The sequence below is a fragment of the Dermacentor variabilis genome, chromosome 4, assembly GCF_050947875.1.
Source record: "Dermacentor variabilis isolate Ectoservices chromosome 4, ASM5094787v1, whole genome shotgun sequence".
NCBI classification, from domain to species: domain Eukaryota; kingdom Metazoa; phylum Arthropoda; class Arachnida; order Ixodida; family Ixodidae; genus Dermacentor; species Dermacentor variabilis.
In genome coordinates, this window is record NC_134571.1 from 120,834,311 (window position 1) to 120,857,559 (window position 23,249).

At 46.1% G+C, this 23,249-nt stretch overlaps 1 protein-coding gene across 2 annotated transcripts in view; it reads left to right on the forward strand.

The window, feature by feature from the left end:
* LOC142579685 (low-density lipoprotein receptor-related protein 4-like) overlaps positions 1–23,249 on the forward strand; it is a 222,404-nt gene that overhangs the window by 152,549 nt on the left and 46,606 nt on the right. For both annotated transcript variants that reach the window (XM_075690146.1, XM_075690147.1), the window contains exons 5-8: positions 16,442–16,561; positions 18,117–18,239; positions 19,874–20,110; positions 22,964–23,095. In XM_075690146.1, the coding sequence (XP_075546261.1) occupies positions 16,442–16,561; positions 18,117–18,239; positions 19,874–20,110; positions 22,964–23,095 (612 nt within the window). The remainder of the gene's footprint in view (positions 1–16,441; positions 16,562–18,116; positions 18,240–19,873; positions 20,111–22,963; positions 23,096–23,249) is intronic.

A 23,249-nucleotide genomic window follows, 5' to 3' on the forward strand; every position in this document is an offset into this window, starting at 1 on the left:
ATGCGGGAAATGAGATGCTTGTAGAGGCAGTGCAATAATATTTGCAATAGTATTTGATCATATAGTTAAAGTCAACTTAAGATAAGATAAGATTTGGGGTTTTACTTGCCAAAACCACTTTCTGATTATGAGGCACGCCGTAGTGGAGGACTCCGGAAATTTTGACCACCTGGGGTTCTTTAACGTGCACCTAAATCTAAGCACACGGGTGTTTTCGCATTTCGCCCCCATCGAAATGCGGCCGCCGTGGCCGGGATTCGATCCCGCGACCTCGTGCTCAGCAGCCCAACACCATAGCCACTGAGCAACCACGGCGGGTAGTTAAAGTCAACTTAATCTATAGAATATATGCTGGAGCGAAGGACGTTAGAAAGCTTCCTAGCTAGCGTTCAGGCAACCACTGTCGGAGGAAGCTATCCTCGGCCCATGGCCTGACACTGCAACTTCAGTGCGTGCAACTAAAGAGTTGTTGAAGTTTCTGCAGGGCACAAAGCTCGACGAGCGGCTCTAGCAAGGGAACTGTCTCATGTACATAAGCACTCACCCCTTCTGTTATCATCATCATCCATCCCGAGTACTTACACTCCCCTTCCTTCTTCATCATTGCAGAGTAGCAGACTAGAGCGCACTAGCCCAGGTCGACCTCTCTGCCTTTCCTGTCAATAAATTCTATTCTGTCTAATCTTTAGAAGGTGGTTCCAGTCCATCCTCATCAACATGTCTCCCTAGTTAGGCCCGCTGCAGGACGAAGGCGCCGCTCCGAGTAACCTCCAGTTACATCCGTTTTTCTTCGCGAGTGGCGTATCAGGCAATGCAATCTCTTAATTCACATTTGACAAGCTCTGACGGGGTAGGAAAGCTGATTAACACTTGTTGGCGACTGCTCTTCTCACGCACTTTTCTAGGTTCTGGTTCTTGCAATAAAGTTACTGCACGTGTGCCCTTCAATTCGAAGTATTTCTGTGCGAAAAAAAGAAGCCGTCGCTCAATTAAGGCGTCAACGCCTCCTGAACATTTTACATTAGAAAAAAAAAAGTTTTGCTAATCCTCATCATTGCACCTGTTCTTTCGTCGCAGTGAACAGCATTTCTCTTTCACTGGCTTTATCTTCCGATAGAACAAAGTTCTCGTATGTTTCACTCGTAACCACCCTGGGAGTATTTTTTTGTTTGTTTGTTGATGATTACAAACAAAAAAGCAAATTTGACAATGAAGCCTCACAAAGCACGCAGTAAAATTTAATGTCCAATTTAAATATGTAAATGATAAGGAACGTTTATCACTCCGTGCCATAGTTCTGCCAGAAGGGTTACGTTCTCGCGAATGCAATCACAGGTAAGGCTGAGTACCTAATTTTGAGGTATGTGGGTTTCACAGGGGCCCCAATTATATCATTTCTCCAATTTTCTACACTATATCATTATGTTAAGCCTATCGCAAAACGAGCTTATTAATGGTATAAATAAAGCTTCACGCCACTCAATGTAGCTGCTGCCGGCTATCTCATATGTATTCTTCATAAAGCAGCACCATCATTCACACGGTCCGGTAAAATAAACTTGTGAATTGACATCTACTTGCCTCACTTGAATAGTAGTTTTGCAACTTCGTGCAGCAGCTTGTTTGCGGCGTCTTCCTATTCAATACCCTAACGCAATTCTCACCAGTTCTTCCCTATCACGCCCGGCGTGTTTAAACCCGAATAATTTTAAGTGTCTCCATACTTTCGGAGCCATCGCATTACAAAATCCTGAATGGCCTTTCAGACTTCCTATTTTTATTGTCATGTGTCTTTCGTGCCCTGTCAAAAAAAAAAAATACATTCCGGGGTGCTAGGTGCCAACAGCACGCTCTGATTTTGAGGTACGCCGTAGTGGGGGACTCCGGATAGACTTTGACCACCGCGGTTTCTTCAACGTGCACGTAAGTCTAAACAAGCATTCTTCCACATCGCCCCCGATCTAGATGAAGCTGCAGCCGCCGGGATCGAACCATCGACCTCGAGCTCAACAGTGCACGCGACTTCCACTGAGCTACCGCCACGTGTGTCGCTGATCAGCCAAGTTTCTCGCATTATCGGCGCTTACCCAATGTGGAGTGCGCATCGGATAGCTCATAACTTTTTTCTTCAGGTTATAGCTATCGAGGGCCAACCTTGAAAAAAAAAACAAATGAAGCTCCCGTTTAGGAAAATAAGAGGGACAGAGAAGAACGAAAGGCAGGGAAGTTAACTATGGTCTAGCCTGGTCGGCTAGCCTACAAGGAAAGAAAAATATTTAGGGAAAGCTATGGGGATAGAACAAGAAGCATCGTCCTCCCCCACAGGCGTCTTTTCTTTCTCACTCCTACATAACCATTTAGGCGATTCCCATATCGGCGGTTTCTTCTATATTACACCTTTCTTGTCGTCCTGTTTATACCCCTCTTTGACTGTGCTGGCCTTTTTTTTTTTCAACATTCAAAGAAAGACACCCAGAGTGTAGGTGAATTAACTTCTCCTGCTCGCGAACGGAGAATAAATTCGGTCATTAAGGGGCCGCGTCGTATACCGTCCTGAAACCGAGTGAGTGAAACAAAAATTACATCCGCAAATATCTAGGAAAACTCGTACCGACTGAGTAGGCGGGGAGCTTTTCTGCCCACGTAGTAGCGCGGCGTCGCGCCTATAGCGTGGAACCTTTTGTAAAGTTTGGCTCCAGAGAAGCACTCCTCCCCCCCCTCCCACGCAGAAGGGACGCAAGTCGCGCACGCTGTAGTGCGAAGTGACATCCCTGAATGAAGAACTTATAGGATTGAAAAGGACAGAATGAACGAGCGTGATAAAGAAAAGAGCGGAGGGAGGAATGTATTTAAAGAAAAGAGAACACAGAGACGAAGCTAGAAGACCAAGAAGTGGGGGGAAAATAAAAATAAAAACAAACAAAAGATTGAATTCCATAAATAATTGGGAATCTAACCATGCAGGAACGGAAAGAAAATGAAAGATGGCAGCGGCGAACGGCACACGAAGTTTAAAGAGGAACAAAACGAGATATAAATAAGAAACTTCGAAAGGAGTGACAGGGCAAGAGGAAAACATTGGCAGGTTTAAAAAGAAACACAGAAATCAAAGAAAGAAGGCAAACGAACACGAGAGGAGCTTTCTTCGACTTTTCAGGGGGGAAGCAAGTAATGGAAGTCGGTGCACGGAGCCGGCAAGCGGTGCGAACTAACAGGAGCTGTTTTGAATGCATCGAGTTTGTGCCTTTGTTGTTGGTGGCGATGTCGACATGCGTGTTTGTGTGTGCGTGTGTGAGTGTGTGTGCGCGTGCGCGGAGATTCGCGAAGCGCGCGTTGTAAGTCGCTCACCGGAAGAGGCGCGACGCGGAAAGCAAAAGAACCGCGTAATGGGGTCGACACGGAGATAAAGCCTCGCCCCGCGAAAAGTACCCTTCTTCGCGGAAACTTCTGTCGCTGCGTTTCTAATTTGCGCCGTCGCCGCCCAACTCGTCGCTCTTGCCGCACGCGAGTGACTCGAAAAGAAAGTTCGCAAATGGAAGGAGCGACGAGAAGCTCATCATTTAATTACAGCCGCGGCTGCGCCAAGGCGAGGAACGCACGCGTCGCCTCTTTAATTGTCCCTGCCTGCTTACAGCGATCCCGTTTACGCATCAAATGTGTTCCCCGAGTAACCTGTATTCTGTCTCTTTTATTTCGTTCCTGGGCTTAGTGCGCATTCAACAGTGCTAATCAGATGCTGATTCTCGCAAGTAAACACACGCAATCTTCAATGACGGCGCCCTCGTTGGTTTTAGCGAGCTTAGAGCTGTTTATCGGCGCTGAGACAGAATAATTCATTGCTGCGCGCGTTTTCCCGAGACCTGCTGAAATGTCCCCGCAACTACTGCCGTATAGTCGGAGAGGCCGAAATACCTGCGGCATTCTCCAGCTGTCTCCTATGGTTCTCGACATATTATTGCGCAGGATAGGTGAGAGAGATTAGCGTTTAATATTGATGCAAGAATTGCGCAGATTGAATAAACAAGGTTTCACCTGCGTGGGTTGCACCGGAAAATCCTGGCTAGTGCATGTACGCTCGTGTGTGCGTGCGTGTGTGTGCGCGCGCGTGCGCGAGTGCGCATGTGTGTCTGCGTGGGCATATGTGTGTGTATGCGTGTGCGTGTGTGCGTGCGCGCGTATGTGTGCGTGCGTGTGTTTGTGTGCGCGTGTGAGTGCGTGTGTGGGTCCTTGCGCACGTATGTGTGTGTGTATATGGGTGTGTGTGCGTATGCGTTTGTGTGTGCACGTGTGTGTGTGTGCGCGCGTATGAGTCTGTATGCATGTGCGTGCGTGTGTGTGTGTGTGTGTGTGTGTGTGTGTGTGTAGGCGTGCGTGCGGGCGTGCGTGCGTGCGTGCGTGTGTGCGTGCGTGCGTGTGTGTGTGTGTGTGCCCATGCGTGCGTGCGTGCGTGCGTGCGTGTGTGTGCGTGCGTGCGTGCGTGCGTGCGTGTGTGTGTGTGTGTGTGTGTGTGTGTGTGTGTGTGTGTGTGTGTGTGTGTGTGTGTGTGTGTGTGTGTGTGTGTGTGTGTGTGTGTGTGTGTGTGTGTGTGTGTGTGTGTGTGTGTGTGTGTGCACGAGTGTTCTGTTTGCCTAGGTGTAGTAACTGGATATCTTTTCCCTACCGTGTTCTAATAGTTTCCTGACTGCCATCATACTCACGCGTAGCCATTCTGCGTCTTCCTTCTTGACTGCAAACGTCTGCGATGATACTGTTACTTGATTTGTTAATTAACGTACACAGCTGTGCGCTTACTAAATACCATAAACAAATTCTCATAACCATGACTTTACATCAAATATGTCCGTTCTCTACGTGTATTTTGTTGAAGTTTATATAGTAGTATCACGACATCGCTGTACGAAAATGTTGCCGCTGAAGAAGCCGTCGCCTTACTTATATTGTACAATAAGGAGTGGTGTCAACAATTTTCTGGTGTTGCCAACCTACTTGTATTCACAAAAAACAAAGTGACAGACTTCTTACTGAAGTGAGAGTTTGCCCAGCAGAAAAGCGAACCTCAATGTCCACGTTCAGCGGCTCACACTGAGAGAGGTTTTGGGCTGGACTGTCGCTGAAGAGAATATTGGTGACTACCCGGCTCCCGGGCACATTTCAAAGACAGTTCTACTTCTGAAACGTGCTTCTGGAATATATATATATATATATATATATATATATATACATTATACATATATATATACGTACCAGTGGCGTAGCCAGAAATATTGTTCGGTGGGGGATCATTGTAGCTCGGCATCCTCCTTAAGAGGAAGGTTTAGCTCAGGTGTTCCTATAGAAATACATGTAGAAGGGGAATTCGTTTTGCTCGGCAACCACTGCACCAAATTTGACAATGTTTGTTACATTTAAGAAAAACTTAAATTCTAGTGACTGGTGGTTTCGAATTTTTTATTTAGGAAGTCAATATTTTATTAAATATTCGACAATATTGCAAATTTTCAAAAAACGAAACGATCAAGTTTAAAGCTCTGTAACTCAACAATGAAAACTGATATCACAATGCTGTGAATTTCAACTAATAGCACATCTACAGCGGACAAAATTGATATGTTACACATGAATCTAAAAAAATAGTATTATGGAAATACGGCTTTTGGAGAACCCTTGTACACGTCGTAACCAATTCACGTAACATAGAAATTGACATACCAAATTTGTCCTCTTGGACTGTTATAATAGATGCCATTGAGACAACCGCGATATCTGTTCTTGATGCAGAGCTATCAGATTGTAAACGTCGTGCTTCTATTCTTTTCGAACTTTCGAATTTTCCGAAATATTTTAAACAAAGTTCAAGCCCTATCGAAATTCCGCTTCCAACAGACACTAGAATTTAACTTTCTCTCTCAAACGCAACAAATTTCATTAAAAGCGATCTAGAGGTTATCTCAGAAAAGCGTTTCTCTGTTCTACATGTATTTGAATAGGCCGCGGCGGAATTGGGCCCGAGCTAAAGATTCCTCTTAAATAATTTGTCGAGGGATCAAATACATGAATATTAATTGCATTACCATTGCCAATGGTGCTGCAAACGTATTCTAGAACCTTACGCACCGTGAAAACAAGTAGAATATGTCATTTTTTATAAAAGAATAAACTGGTACGTGCCAAAACTTGTGCACAATATAACTGATATTAATGCTTCCATATTTTTGTCTATTTAATAAGTAGATAAAATATCACACAAACTTTAGAACTATTTCAGTTCTAAACGAGCAAAGCAGTGCATGCCGCTGATATGAAAAATGTAGAGACAATGAAATGAACAAGTTGTGGACAAATCTGTTAATGAAACTTTGTCATTCGAGAACCACGTTTACATTCATGTACAGTACGTATGCAACGGCCAGTGAAAAGTCTCGATGACGTTGGCATTCATTCCACTGTATTACGCAGGAGCCGCTGTCGCCGGCCGTGTTTCGTAATTTCACCGAAATTTTAGTCGCAACAGAGAGCACGTATAAAAAGCCGGAGTTCTGCAGAATATGCGAGGGCGAGTCAAGTGAAACTGAGCCAATGCGAATATATGACAAACGGGGTACTTTATTTAAAGGTAGCCTCCATGAGAATTTAGACATTTATCCTATTGACCAAGGAGTCGCGCGATTCCGATCTCATAAAATTCCTTGGGTTGCTGCTTTAAAAATCTGCAACTGACTCTTTCACTTCATCGTCCGACACGAATCTGGTTCCCTTGAGCTGCTTTTTTTCGGTTGCCCCAAAATGTGGAAGTCGCAAGGCGACAGGTCTGAGCTGTATGGCGGATGTTGCAGCGTTTCCCACTTGAACTTTGCCAGTTTTCTATTAAACACATGAGCGATGTGGGGACGGGCGTTCTCGTGGAACGAGATGACCCCATTCGTCAATTTTCCACGTCGTTTGTTCTTGATTGCAACACGCAGCTATTCCGGCGTTTCACAGTATCGGAAACAATTGATAGTCTCTCAAAATTTAGCAAATTCAATCCGTAATGGTCCCTGACGATCAAAAAAACAAGTTAACAACACCTTTCCGGCAGAACTGACGGCCTTTGCTGTCTTTGGGCGTGATGAATTCGAATGTTTCCACTGTGAGCTTTGCCGTGGTGTTTCAGGCTCGTGATAGTGACACCATGGTTCGTTCCCGATCACAACTGCAGAGAAGAAGTCGCCACCATCATTGTGATACAGGATCAGATGAGTCAAGGCAGCGCCAAACCTCTCCGTCTTCTGGTGGTAGTTCAAAGTCTTGGGCATCCATTGCGCGCACAAAAGCCGGTAACAGAGATGTTCATGAATTATGGCGTGAACCGAACCGTGACTGATGTTCACATGCTCTGCCAGTTCATCGATGCTTATCCTCCGTTCTTCTCTCATCAGCTCATCAACCTTTGAAATTTTGTTAAGGGTGATTTCACGATGGAATTTAGCCCGGTTTTGAATCGCCTTTGCAATTTTCGCGTCCTTCATTGAACCGTGTGCTCCAAAGCTTCACAGTGGCCAATGAAATGCGATATTCAACGTACACGGCAGCCGTACGGCGTCTAATTTCTTTTTGGAAAATACCTTCCACAGTCAAAAACTTCACGGCATCACGCTGTTCAACTTTTGGAGTTTCCGCTATATCACGCAGCCATTTCAGCACAGTGTATGAGAGCATTACAGAACCTTTATCCCCACACCTGCGCGTCACTTTTGAAAATGAGACATCCCTCTCTTCTACGAACATGCCTCACAGATAATGAACCGAACTATTATTGCACGGGTAGGGTATAGGCTCACTTTCATTTGAATCGCCCTGGTACATTAGAAATGCGAAGATACAATGGGATACACAAATGCGAAGATAGAGCTTGATAACGGGCAAGAAAGCGTCACTGGAAAAAAAGTTCACTGCACGTATGCACGAAATCTCGCAACAAGATACTTAAATATACGTATAAGTCTCCAATAAATCTACGTATCTAAGAAAAAGTCACAGTATATAAAGCGTCAAACAAGGCAAATAAACATGTCGCGCAATCACAGATTCACAGAATCCTAGATACCGCCCCCATTCCATACACTCCCGCCGATGTATCGCGCGCGACGGAAGACAGCTAGCTTGTTCTGCGCTTTTCTCCTTTGCGCACACAAGACAGTAACCATCGTCGGCTCACCCATTCCAGCCCCCCCCCCCCCTCCCCTCGCGCTTTTACTCGCACATACAGCATGCGGCGCTCGGTAACATTGTTATCGCTCTTGGACTTTATACGGAACATGAGGATGACGATGACGGCAGAAAAGCGCCTGGAGTATCCATATAACTGCTATCGCAATAATATAATAACAGTATGCGGCAACTGAAGCATCCCATAACCCATTACTTTCCGCAAAGGAAGAAGTAACAAAATCGAACTTTCACCATGCGACAATTCGCTGCGCCAGAACAATCTATCTTTCTTTTTTTCCTTTTGTCGGGCGGGGGCACCGAAATGAAAATACGTAAAGGAAAATATGTTGGCCACAATCGAATACCTATACTACGCACCTAATCTGGCTACCGATGAAATATCGAAAAAAAATTACCGACGATTACGTTACTTCCTAATGCGAAATTTGAGCGCAGCAAATAAGCTGTTTCACCTTTTCGATAGATTGAGGCAAAGAAATCGAGCAACACATGTATGCGCTATCACAGAATTTTTTTTTTATTTTTCACACGTATTCCTTTAACAAAAAGCGGCAATTTCGGCTCGGGCGGTGCACATATACAGATCCGCCGCCACCGATCTGGCTCTCTGATTGCCACCGCACAGGGGTTGCATTGGAGGAGGAGTGAAGAAAGGAATTAAGTTCGAGCCGGCGCTTTGACAACCGGAGACTCGCAGGAAGAGGGGGGAGGGGGGCGGCGTGTACACCCAGCGGCAAACGATGGGGGCAGAAGCGCGCGCAGCAAGCGGACAACACGATAAAGGGAGGAGGGAAGAGATAGCAGCGACTGACTGATGCCGCTGACGCCGATAGTGAGTCAACCCCAGCTGCGGAGTTGGTTTCAGGGACAACGCCGCCGATGCCGACACAAACAATATGATACCCTCGCTTCCGCAGCGCTAAGAACCAGGTCTAGCCGTGGGAAGGTGGTCACGTATTCGTCGACGTGCCGGGGCCTACGTGAAATAACCGGCGCGTCGGCAACTGAAGAGCACCCTATCCGCCACACAAGAACAGGGGGGGGGGGACCCTTTCCTCCTCTTTCTGCAAGGCGGCGACGGTGTTCTATGCAGTCACGTTATCTTGACTCTCTAGCGGCGTCAGCGGCATCCAGCGGTATCAGTCGGTCGCTGCTAGCGCTGGGGGGATGAAAGGGGGGCGGAGCTGGTTACGAGGCCGACGACAACGCCGACGACGACGCGAAACCCAGGAACGGACGCCAAAGAGCTGCGCTCTAAAAAACGTGAGACGCTTGGTCCACCAAGAACCATACGCATACTGCTCGGTATCCTACGCCGGCGAGACAAGACTTTCTGGAGAGGTTGCGCTCAAGCGAACGCGGTGCAATCCGTTGAGTCCCCACAGTGATGGCGGCGAGTGACCATTGTTTCTTTTTCTGGTCTGCTTGCCATAAAGCGTCCAAAACTCTGCCAGGCAAAACTCTACTCGGGCAGAGCAAACCGAACGCGCACCGAAGTGCGCCGCGCGGTGGTCGAGGCAACACGAGAAAAACGTATGCGCTCTGGCTGCCTCTGGAGCCCGCGAGTAGGGTAGCGAGAACAAAAAAAAATTGAAGTCGCTCATGTGTCCTCGCGAATAAAAGTCAAAGTAGAAAAAATAAGTAAGAACGTAGTTACTTTGGCTGGCTTTAGTGTCTTAATTGACATGAATGCTTTTTCTTAGGTAAAAAAAAAATTAGATTTTTTTATGTGACATGACGGCACAAATGAACCACCACAACGCTTCGCCTCATCGGACCTCGCTGCATGCTTTGTCAGCTTGTCTAATAGTGTGTTGATTTGGCTTGTCTCGTTGTATGTTCCGACGTAAGAATTTAGAATAGTCAATGCACCTTTGGCGTCAAATGTTTATACCACATCAAACCCACAAAGTTCCTAAATTGCAAATCTAAAGCACAACTTTGGAAATGTCAACGCACCTTTCACATCAAAAATTTATTTATACCCATAAATTTTTTTGAATTGATGTCCATGCGCTTTGCAGATTCCGCGGCCTCCGCGAGATGCCGCGGCGAGCCCGTTTGTCATCAAAACGCCCTTGAAACTTTGTGCTCGTACGGGGCTAATTGGCGTTATGTGCCTCCCGGTACATGGGCATTGCCGCGAAATCCAGCCCGAGTTCGCAATGTTCGCGGTGAAATGTATTTTAGAGCGTAAAAAGACATTCTAGGCAAAATCCAGAATGATTTCCGGCGCCGGGGGTTGCTTTGATCGGCGGTGCATGGAGAGCACGAAAAAATTTCGGGGGGGGGGGGAGCTGAAGCCCCATAGGACCTCCCCCCCCCCCCCCGGCTACGCCCCTGATATATACATATGTGTATGTGACGATTGAAGAACGCGCCCGATGGCTGGAGAAGCGGGCGACAAAGAGGCCCGCGTACTTTAGAATAAAAGTATGGCGTTTCTGCCATGCCAGGTCTCTTGCTTCTGATGTTACACAATTCGGAAGGTCTAACCTCAACATCCTGTCATGGCTCCCACGAAGCCCCCGCTCAACATTCCGAAGTACAAAGTAACGCCAAAGACGTCTAGCGGCTCCGTCTTTTCAAGCTAAAGGCCGCTGAAGCATCACGGACGCAGTGCGATTGGGTCAGTCGTTTTAGAGAATGCATGAACTCTTCACGCCGTCTCATCATCCACAATGCAACGGTATGAACGAACGGACACATCAAACCACAGTCACCGGACTTCAATGCAAGATCAACGATACACCACCGAAGCCTTGAACTAAGCTGTTATAGGATGTCATCTACAAATACAATAGAACACCTCACGAAGTTACTGGTTACGCGCCTTCGTACCTGATGTATGGAATTTCATCTTATCCAGCCATATTGTTACGGAAAGGTGATAGAAGAGAGAGGAAGAAGATCAGAGACGCTGGCTGCTGCACGTTGTTGGTGGTCAGCCATCTTAACTATTCTGACTCATCCTGTATATATATTATATAGTTTTTATATACTCGCAACCTCCCCGTAACAATATTTACGCAATGAGATGCAACTGTTGAGGAAGCAAGGAAAAGTTCGGGTAAGAACTCACTCGCCTATACCAGAATACGAACAAAGTAATCTATGACTGGAAGTTTTTCCCGCTTGACCTTCAAGTCGGTGACTCAGTACTTTACTTAATCATGGCCTCCCAACAACAGCAAGTTGAGTTCCGTCATAGGAGGTCCTGACAAGATTCTGCGCAAGGTATCACCAGTCAGCTATGAGATCAACCGCTCCATGACGCCTCTACGCAGAGACAGCGACGTTGTTCATGTCAGCAAATTGGGGCGTTATTTTGCACCTTCTGAACTGAGGCTTTCTCGATGGGAGGGGAAAAACGTGTGACGATTGAAGAACGCGATGGCTGGAGAAGCGAACGACGAAGAAGTGCGCATGCTGTAGAATAAAGCTATGGCGTCTCAGTCACGCCACGTCTATTGCTCCAGATGTTACGTATATATGAGAAGAAGCATGAAAACAGCCCTCAGGTTGGTTAATGTAGTCAAAGAATTCATATATTGGCGTTTTCAATTTGTAACACAAACCACGACGCCAATGACATAGGTGGCATGCCGTTTTCTCGTGGTGCTTTGCACATTAGGGCAATTTTAGAGCGCAGTGAACTTCGGCAGGGACAGCGGCGTAACCGAGCGAACGAGCGCAACAGCACAAAAAAATAAATAATAATATTAATGAAAGCCGCGAGCCGCCAACGGCGGAGAACAATGAGAGCCGCCCCTTCAGTGACGTGCGCACGGGAAATGGCTTTCATGCGGACTCGGCCGACCGCTCGATGCATACTCGTATCTGGTATCAGCCGAACCGCTTTTTCCTTACCATTCTCTGTTCACGTCCGCTATCGCTCACGCTTGTTTGGTTTGCTTAGCTTGTTGTCGTTTGCGCTTGTTTCGACGGTCATGGTTTGCAATTACCTTGTAATCTAATTGTATGCGTGACGCGAGTTTGTATTACTTTCTGGAAGCCAAGCTGGCACCAGCGATTACGCTGGAGCCTATGACGAGTCATGTATGAAAGCCGACGCGCTTGACCCGCAGTACAAATTTTCCATGATTGCCGACTCTGCTACACGTCTCTCTCAAATTATTTGCCTCAGTATATCGCGAAATGGGAACACGTATAGAGCTGCGCTCAAATTTCCCATTAGGGTATATCTTATTCGTCAGTGAACTTTTGTCTTAAGAGGTCAGATCTCTGATAGTTCCCAGCTATAGCATTCATTTGCATGCGCAACAGCCAAGCTTTGTATGCTTTTGTTGTCTTTTAGTTTTGTTTCTGATCAATTAACTCACGAGCACACATATAGGCCAAGTGTTGGGACTGTATCTCCCGCGTCACACTATTTTTATTCGGGCATTTTACGTTGCGAATAATGTCTGCCTTCAACGCATTCCATCATTCTTGCAGTACATCTTTTTATTTTGGAAGCGCAACGGACGCACTCGCCTTCACTGCTACAGTTTAATGTTTAACAACTATCAGGCACTAATGGCCAATTTACTACTACTTGAGTGCCTGCAGGTAACTTTAATGCTCCATAATCGCGGCGCAGAAGTAAGCGAACGGTGCAGAGAAGTGATATCGCATGAGGAACAGCGAACTAGAGAAGTTACAGATTTCTTCTTACATAAGGAATATATTCACATCATTTACTGTTATTCTACTGTAGGTAAGTGTACAACGCGTATAAAAGGAAAAGGAATGAGAAACCAATGAAGGAACTTCGCAGTAACGCGACTAGCTCCAGTAGTCTATAGCGCTCAGGATACGCGGTTTAACGCGCATAGGAAAATGCTCTATACCGTTCTATTGCGTGATCACCATGGCATATAATTATCGCGGTGCCAGCGCGAGGGAACAAGCAAAGACTAAATGTTGCAATCGATTTCAACGTTAGACAGGGTGGGACAAGTGCATCTGACGACCCCTTGTGTGGCCAGTGTAAACTTGGTGGTGCAACACTGCTCCTCTCGTTAGGCGCAAGCCACGCTCTGGTCGCACATTAACGGCCGCGTTGGTAGCACACGTGTGGAGCATTTGTTGTGCCGCAATTATGCGCATGCTGCTCTAGATATGCAGTAACTGGACGATCAAATTCGTTGCAGTGTTGTAACCCACGGCATACAGATTGCATTAGCAGGCTACCGGAGCACTTGCGAATACCGTTGTCTGTGGTGAGGTTGCCCAACCTAATGAAAATGGCGCATCAGCACACGTTATAGCAGTCTAAAGTATTTCTGGTGCTCGCCGGAGACTTTCGCCTTCTCACTAAGCACAGCACGCTTAGCAGGCACGTACACAGGATTTTTTTATCCGGGAGGAGGGGGAAGCGAAGGTAACTTCTGTATGCAAATTAGGGGGTGGCATACCTTTACTAGTACAAATGTGAATAATAGCCACCATTCGCCATAAAGACGGGTAAGTGCGCAAAACAGAAATGAAATAAAGTGCATCTCTTAGGTACGCCTGTGAGATTAATATTTGCTTTACTTGGCAAACAAAGAACCGCATCAAAAGAACTCGCGCAGCAAAGAAGCGCAGGTAGTACACGGCCACGAACAAGTAAACAAGCGAAAGAGTCGAATAACAATTTGTACTAGCAATTTTTGAATTAGTTCTCGAAGAATTATAGAGGAACATATATTTGCGGAACAATCGCATTTCTTTTGGAACCCTCGTTTACTGCTCTACCAAGTGCCAAAACTGACTGGTATTGTTAGTATGGAAGTTGCGTAACGATGCGTGGCCGCCAGACCCGTACAGCTGCGTAAAGCGCAGGACGCTGCGGTTCTAGACGTGCTGCGCCCACCGCGGATGGTCAGAAAAACACCCACATGAGCACAGCAGAGAAGTGGCTACATCAGGCGGCTCGATTGATAACTGTCGAACCGTCATTCAAAATATGCCGAATTATTCTCCACTTGCGGCGGCGTTTTCTCTACTTCCTCTTGTAAATAAAAATATCTTGATCCCTAAATATTTACACCAACAACGGTTAAATTTGCTAATCTTCGCTTTTCATTTCTGTTTACCTGTTGCTTCTGCTCTCACTCTTAGTAGATCGCTTAATTTCGAGGCTTCTTGCGTCTCTTGTTTCCATTTGCCAATTTCGCAAGAAAACTGTTGTACAATTAGGAAAAAATTATGCATAGCTCTGCTACCGCAAACACCAGAGACCAGCGGAGCTGGAGGAAGGCCAGTAAAATAGTGCCAAACCGCATACTTAGTCTAACTTTTGCTGGGCTTCCCCCAGCTCCGCTGGTCTGTGGTGTTTGCGATAGCAGAGCCACGCATGATTTTTTTTTCCACTGCGAGAAAGAGGACCGCCGAAGCGAACGCGCGGGTTTTTATCGGAGAGCAATGAAGTCGCACCACCTGTGTTCCCGCAGCCTCGCTCCTTCTCCCTCGCTAGGCTCCACCCACTGTTGCCGCGTCACTACGCTGCGCTATGTTATTTTGATACTCTGCTTTCACTCTCTCTCTCAGCTCGGAGAAGCTGCGGACGTCTAGAGAAATCCAGCGAGGTTCTAACAGCTACACTGTAAAACCAGACGAGGTAACGGGTGACAGTCAAATTGCTTACGGGTTTAACGGTTATTGCAGGATTTGATGATGGTCGCTGTTTCACATGATATTATTTTCCACGTTATGCAAACCATATCACGTGTATCTGGTTCCGAGGGTCTGCCAGCGTCGCGACGAGCCGTCACTCGAGGAAATATTGAAGCAAAAGGAAAAGCTAAACGCAACTGACATTTTCTCCCTCCGCAACTCGTTCCACGAGCAGACAGACCAGCTGACTACGAAACGAATCCCTTTCCTGGTTCCTGAATCAGTATAAACAAAGAAGGTTGAACTAACGAAAGAACAGCGATGCGCGTGACCGTTGAATATATGGTGACAACTGAACGCATTTCGAGTTAATCGCGCGGGCACCGAATCGATGAGAATGCTGGCCATATCACCCCAGGAGGTGCCGATGACTACCGCCATCCGAAAGGAGTGAAAAAGGTAGCAAAATGTTGACCGCCGAATAGCTGTCAAATCTCAAGATTGATTTGGCCGTGCTTTTGTAGAGTGTGTGAGGAGTGATGGCGTTGACGAGGAGGAGGGGGGGTGGCGCTTCTGGCGCATAATTTAATTAATATATGCTGGATGACGGTTAGTGTGTGCCAGACACGTTTGCAGTATTTCAGATCGCTAGAAGCAAGACCGCACTCAATTTTTGTGAAACTTTTCAGATACAAGACTGCTCGCTCCCAGTAAGGTTATGTTATGCTTGACAATGCGAATTACGTAACTTAAAGGAGGCGTCTGCAGAGCGTGAAACATTCTACACGAAAGGGTATCTAACAATGGCACTACCTTATAGCACGAAAAGAAGTATTAACTGGTGCAGCACAAGCTTTCGTTCAGAACGTTTAAGAGCTAAGATAGTGCCTGATATTCAATATAGCAAAATAAGAAGCATGGTTTGGTCATTTGTGGTTATATCTTAGTAAATTTCTTCAGAGCCATAGAGAACACACCGACATACACGAATGCACTCAAACACACAAACACGCCAAGGAAGATCGCCCCCATTTGTTTGAAACAGGGAGCGCGTATACTTTCATGGCGGCGTGCTTCTGTGTGTGTAGTCATTCCACAACATGACTTAACAAATTGACGCTTCGCAAATATCCAAAATCTTTCTGTCAATATCTGTGCCCGTGATGGCATGGCCGATCAAGCGCCACATGGATATTCAAGAACAGGTACAAGAACATTTAGCGAAGTCCACAGGTCAACAGCTTTTGATATGAAACGAATACTTCAGTGAACGTGGCCCCGCAAATTTGCTCAGAGTCAGCAATATTTTTTTTTTCACAAGTGTTTTTTTATACGAAGTGATTGAGCTCAAAGCAGCTTCTTCACAGCTATAGTATCCTAATTCTATAGACGTAACTGTTCTAATCGTGTGATACTTATGCCTTTTCTCTTTAATTCCTTCTTAAGATGTATTTTTTGTAATGGATCCATCACTAGAGAAACTGGTTATAAGGATCCAGGTGCATGAGTTACAATAATAGTGTTTCATTTTGCAGTTTCAATAAAAGCTATGTGAATGTATCATTGTTATAACATCCTTGCAAAAAAAAGAGAGAAAGCGGACTCGTACAATTAGCTTATCATGCAGCGGTCCGGCTGTGCGGGGAAGCCGAATTCCGGTGCATGACGGGTGGCTGCATCTCGCTGGCCTGGCGCTGCGATAAAGACATCGACTGCGTCGACGGCTCGGACGAAGGCGGTTGCACCGGTAGGTACCAGTCCTTAACTTGACCCTTCTTGAACAAGTTGAGGCCCTTCTAGGTTCAAGCATAATACCCTGCCCGGCTCACAATGCACGTTCTCTGGTGCCACAAACTACCAGAGGCCACGCGACGTCGTAAGCTTTTTTCGTAGATTTACTGATTATAAGGCGACAAAGGGAACCAAAACTTTCACTGTTGAAAGATGTGTTTTAGCGCTACGTTGTCTATGCACCCAGAGAGAAGTATGCATCCTTTGCCGATTTGGGGCCTATCTTGTCCTCAACGAGTAATGGCAATACATCTTGCTTGCCTGTCCTTTCTTTAAATTCGCGGCGGTCCCGGTACTTTCAGGTCACAAACAGCACGAACGTTATTATCACAATATAATATTATTGACAGGAAAGTAAGAAAGTGACAGACCATTCAAAAAAGGGAAACGCAAGCATATGCTTGCGTTCCTGTCATGTGTGATATCACACATGGCGATTATTGTTTGGGGTCACGACGCCCCCAAGAGCTTGTGAAATTCTCTGACGTGTAATACGGTAGGACTACTGAGGTCCTCAGCGTCCGTTCATACCACTGTGTCGTCACTGCTGGCGCACTGATGTAATGTTTATCCGTGCTAGCGCTCTGACAAATATTATATCTTTCAGCATACGGCCGAGAAATCAGCCCCATTAGCACAAATTGCGCAGTGCTATCGCAATGCTTGTTTCGTGAAAGTTTAGGCACCATATTAATGTTCGAGTACCACAGCGATGTCTTTAGCCTTGCTTCATCGCGAGAATTTCGCTCCGGCCGAATGTTTCAGATTTCGTAAGCGGTTTGGGGGAGCAAGAATTAACGCAATATAAGGACCCATGCCGTCATTTTGCATTGGTTCTTTCAAGTCCTCTTCACGAACTTGGGGAAAGCACATTAGAAAAAATTTAAAAGTTGACGGTTGTTTGTTTTCTTTCAAGGTATCACCAAGAACCCAGGTTTTAGAAGGTATATTAGAAAAAAATTTAATGTTGACGGTTGGGTGTTTTCTTTCACGATATCACCAAGAAACAAGGTTTTTCTCTAAAAGAATGAAGAAAAGCAAACCTTTAACCTCTTGCTTGCATTGAATACACATATGCTATACGCACATATAACATATATTTTCTTCTAAAGCATTTACACCTATCATGCATAGCATATACCCTGGCAATCAACTATTATGTTGGGTAACAATTTATTAATAAGAGGAAACCCGGCTGGCCACTCTCGGCCAGTGGCATGTAGAGAAAGTAAGCATTGGCAGACAAAAGAGACACAGAGGAAGGATGGCACTGTCATTTGTGTGCAGATGGTTATAGAGAAATGCTACATGGCCGCATTCTTTAAAATCCCTACCAATGCCTGCTTAACATTGCCCCAGCTTTTTCAATTCAGCGACCTTTTTCCATAACAAGACATTATTCGTTGGTCGTGCTTCTTTAATCAACTTGAATCATCATCATATGTAGCAACTCAGAACTACCGAACCTCAACTTCTGACCCGTTTTCTGGTTGTTTTTTTTTCTCTGGCAGCTTTCACGTCTAACCTGTGCCTGGCTGAAGATTTCCAGTGCCGCAGTGGCCGCTGTGTTGGCATGAACTATCGCTGCAACGGGGACAACGACTGTGGTGACTGGTCTGACGAAGAAGGCTGTGGTGAGAGAGATTGCTGATAGCCATGTGCACCCGCTTTAAGATCTGTCGTAATTTTCTTATCTCTCTTTATTGGCCATCGTCAGAATGACAGTCGTAAAATCGGGTATCATCCATCGAGTATAACACACTCTACAGGGTGTTTTAGCTAACTTTAGCCAGAGTTTTAAAATATGCCGACGCACTATAAGACGACGCGGCCAAATGCATGTTGCTCACTTTTATATGTAGTGCGTCACGCTATGCTTTGTATTTTGCGTAGTTAGATGATTAGTCAAGATTAAATAACCAACTTCTGAAGTTACGAAGCTAGGAGAAAAATTATAATTAGAAAGTTGCAGAGCGGTTTGCAAAACGCCCGACTAAACAGTTTCTGTCTTTCTATCTATTAGGTATTATTGTTTTTCAGCTTACTTTGTATGCGCGCGAAAGACGAAAAAAAGAAAGAACACCACGTGACATGCCCGCTTGTGCGTCGTGATTGCACTGCTCCCAAGCGTTCCGCGCGCAACCGAACATAGCATTTAGCCGGGTGTGCTGCTTATCGCTATCATGAACCGCCGCGACGGAAGCACATCGCTGGCGTAAATCGCGCCGCCAACGCTTTGCTCACTGCCCTGTCGCCTTTTAAGCGGCCGTGCGGCCTGCTAGATTGCTGTGTTCGTTTGTACGCGGAAAATTTGGGAGCGCTGAAATCACGGTGCGCAAGTGGGTATGCCACGTTGTATTTCTCGTTTGTATTTCGTGAGCCATCCACAGTAAGCTGACAAACACTAATACTTAATAGATAGATAGTTTGAAACTGTCTAATCGGACGTTTCGCAAAGCGCTCTACAACATTCTAATTGGAATTTTTTGCCTAACTTCGTTGCTTCGGAAGTCGGTTGCCTAATATTGACGAATTATCTAATTAATGCAAAATACAAAATTAGCGCGACACACTACTTACAAAAGCAAGCAATTTGAATTTGGTCGTGTCGTCTTAGTGAGCATCGGCAGATTTTTAAGCTCTGGCTAAAGTTAGCTGGGACACCCTGTATATGTATAGCTCCGGATATAAGCCACCATTATGTACACGTAAACATCGAGGGAGTACGTCTTGTTGGGGACGCATAGCGAATAAAAGTCGTACGTATATTATTATATACACAGCCTAAGAAGACAGGAGAGAATGTCATCGAATTCGCGAGCACTATATCGTTGATTTTGAAGACCTGATTAAACAGCTGGTAGAGGCACTTGTCCTTTCCCCTTCGTCTGTATATGTGTTAACTTCGCCATTTAGCAGAAGCGCATCGTTGGGATTCAAAAGGGTACAGCTGCAGCATTCATTCTTCGTGGTAAAAACATTACCTTTTACTACGCCTAATTCGAGTATTTATTCTCAGAGCAAGCCTTCCGAATTTTATGCCATGTTTAGGCTGCTATGACTGCTTGAATACCAATTAGGTGTTTCCGCCAACACTGGACCAACCTGTCGACATGCGATCAGCGAACCGGTCAATCGTGCGACTATATAGTGTTCCAACCGTTTCAGTACAACGTAACAGTCAAACTCCAAGGGGCGGTGTCACTTATTGAAGAAGAATGTTAGCTGCTAATTGCTCGAAAGATACACTGGTCGAATTTGGTCGCAGAGGGCAAGAGTGCGTGCCAAGAAGGCGAGTTCCGGTGCGAGGACGGCTTCTGCATCAACGTGGACTGGAAGTGCGACGGTGACGCCGACTGCGACGACCACTCGGACGAGCGCGACTGCCCGCCGCGACAGTGCGCCGCGCACGAGTTCCAGTGCCTGTCGGGAAAGTGCATACAACTGGAGTGGCGCTGCGACGGGGACTTCGACTGCTCGGACAACAGCGACGAGGACGGATGCGGTACGGCCTTTATAGCTCCCAATGTATGGAGCGGTTTGTGGTTTCGCTTTTGGCGTCGTCGCCGCAGCTTCTCGGTCCGCGTTCCGAAAAAGAAAAATCCTCTTAGGCTAGAGATGTGTGTAAGAGCGGATGTCAGCTGTTGGCGATGTCGCAAAAAAAGTGGTAGCGATGGCGGGCAGTCAGTGGCAAACAGCACTTACGAACGAGAAGCTCTTAGAATTGGCCGCCTCCTTCGTAAGCGATCGGTGCCATTCAACGGCCGCATTCGGTGTTAGTGTAAGTCCAGCTTCAGGATCGGCTGGAACTTTTTCTTAAGAACAATGCTAGGTTAAGAGCCTTCTGTGAATACGGGCCGGGTGGCCTTATTCACGAAGCTTTTTGTTCGTAAGTACCGCTTCACGTTGTCAAGCTGCCGTCTCTATGTTCAGCATCGCATTTGACTGTTATCTGCTCTAATGCACAATCTAGCGTGATACTTTCTTTTCTGAATACGTCGCAGTTTACTTACTTCTGCCTCTCTTATGTGGCGCTGTATTGTGAAATTCGTTGCCTGCGTTTTTTAAGTAGCTTTGGCCCCTTTGGCTGTCGTGATTTTCGAAGTTGGGTGTGAAGTTAATATTCTGAAGTGCTGGTGCTCTTATTATTATTTTTTTTTAGGACCGTACGGAGTTTTTACACACTCTGCCACGATGTCATACTGGAAGCAGGCTGTTCCCATTTGAGCCTGCAACGCAGCCTGATTATAACTATGCAACGACGGCTTTGACAGTTGAATGTACTATAGTACCCATGTCCTTCGAACTGAGATCACGCTCAACGGAGTTTTAGAGCGTTCGTAAACGTATTTCCATGTGCGGAACACCGGATTTTTGGAGGTGTAAACTTGAGCGGCTGGGTGTGTGGTGGCGTCTGGTGGCTCACTGTTTAACCAGAGAAGGCGCGGACTTAGAGAATACAAAATTATGGGCAATTACTAGCCAGAACTGCGGTCTGAATATGAGACACGCCGTAGTGGAAGACAAGGGAATTCTTTTTACCGCCCAGGGTTTTAAACGTGCACCTAAATCTAAGTACGAGGGAGGCTTTTTCTTTCTTTTTTTAATAGTTTTTCCCCCATCGAAACTGGCCACCGCGGTCGGAATCACACCCATAACATTGAGTTCAGCAGCTCAACCCCATGGACACTAAGCTACTGCAGCATACTGATTATGACTGACTTTATTTTACTTCCTTGCTGCTGCATAGTTATCTGTCTCAAGTGACGTAATAATTACCATGCCGGCTTCTTTTGCTTTTTCCCCTTCGACATGAACAACCATGCCACACGAAAACGTATCTAACGCTATTTGGGGGGCAAAACGGCAGAAGGTGTCCATACCAGCACTGTCACTGCAGTTCACGTCTTTAGTAACCCGATTTTACGTGAAGGTTAAGACGTTTACGGAAAAGCTAAAACTCTCTTTCCTCTTCATCCCAGACTTTCCAGCACCCCATAATATCCATGAACTTTGAGTAATAACAAGCTATTGAGAACTTGGTTTTTCTCAATGTTGACTCACACGTGAGCTGAAAAGGCGCCGCCGAATGCACTTCCTAACAATGATACGATTTCGGCAAAGTTTAGTGTTACGTGTAAGACATTCTCGCCGCCTAAGGAAGGAGGGGGGTATCTGTACGTGTCCACCTAATGGACTGGCCGCTGATTGGCTAGAGCGTTGCTAGCTATAAGGAAGTAGGCTGGGAATGCTTCCCTCTGTGTCGCTCGTACCCCATCCCAGCCAATGAGTACGTCAGCAGCAATGCAGCAGAAATGGGCAGTCCACTAGTTGGACAGGTACCGAATATGGCCCCTTCCCCTCATCTCCTTCCACTCCTCTAACTTCGCGCGCCATTTTATTTTCTCCGTTTCACGCCACGCGTCATTGTCAGGAATGTGATGACACTTCACCGACATTCTAAAACAATATTTCTGTGCGTTCCTAATAGAACGGCCTTTAACATGGTCTTCTAAAGGCATCGCTATGCAAGGTAGGATGAACGCCAAAGCAGCTACGGTTCCGCACTCTGCGAGTGTGCTGTTTCACAGCTGCTTTGCCTAACAAACAACAACATAATATTTGGCTCTATTGGCTCTAAAAGCATCAACAAGGCAATATCGCTGTTGCAAAATAAAATAAATTGTATAAAAACAAGTATGGGCACCTTCTTTACACCAGAGAGTGTTTGTTACGGACAGAACTCTCAAAAATGTATGCAATGTTTGGATGCAACGTGTGCAGTTAAAAAAGGATGATACAGTAGGAATATTTCTAAGGTCATATGGGCTAAATGTACCTTGCGGGTGATTTACGACTGTCGAACTCTTCCTTCTCTCTTATCTCATCGATAAAGAACGGCGGGTCACCTAGGAGAGCGCACAAAAAAAATATATAGTAGTTTTTATAGAGCCACCATGCGCAAGAACCGCGCAAGGTTAACGTAATTCTTTCTATAACCTTTACGCGACACTGGTAATGTTTATAAACGATCACTACTTCCACGCTCGCATCCCTTGCGACTGTTCTGCATAGTCGTGCTACTTGAATAAAATGAAAGAGTGGAGGCATAACGCCATCGTTAGGCGCTCTTGTGTAAAAAAAAAAGATAATAAGTGCTGAAACATTACCCGTCACCGCAGCTTTCATAGTCTAAGCGTTTGTTCACTGTAAAGCCTTTCACAGAACCCCTTCCCTTCACAGTTTCCAATCAAACACCGCAATTGGCGCCGCATGCACATGTAATCATAATAAAAACGACCCTCGTTCTGCAACTACAATGCACCGGTCCTGTTCTTGCCCGCCTCTCCCCGTGCAGTTGGGCGTGAGGTTGCCTGCGACCCTGGCCACTTCCGATGCCTAGACGGCACGTGCATTGTGGAGCGTCTCGTGTGCAACGGGACACCGGACTGTCCGGACCGCTCGGACGAAGCTCAAAACACGACCTGCAGTGAGCTGCTACCGCATGCTTTGCTCTTTGCTTCACTGTAACGCGAGCCCACGCTGAAACGTTATCTGGTGCAGTGTACGGACTTCCAGTGTCTTTTGTGACGGCAAAGCAGGCCTCCAGTGTTCGTCAAGTCAGCTAGCCCATTCCTGAAATT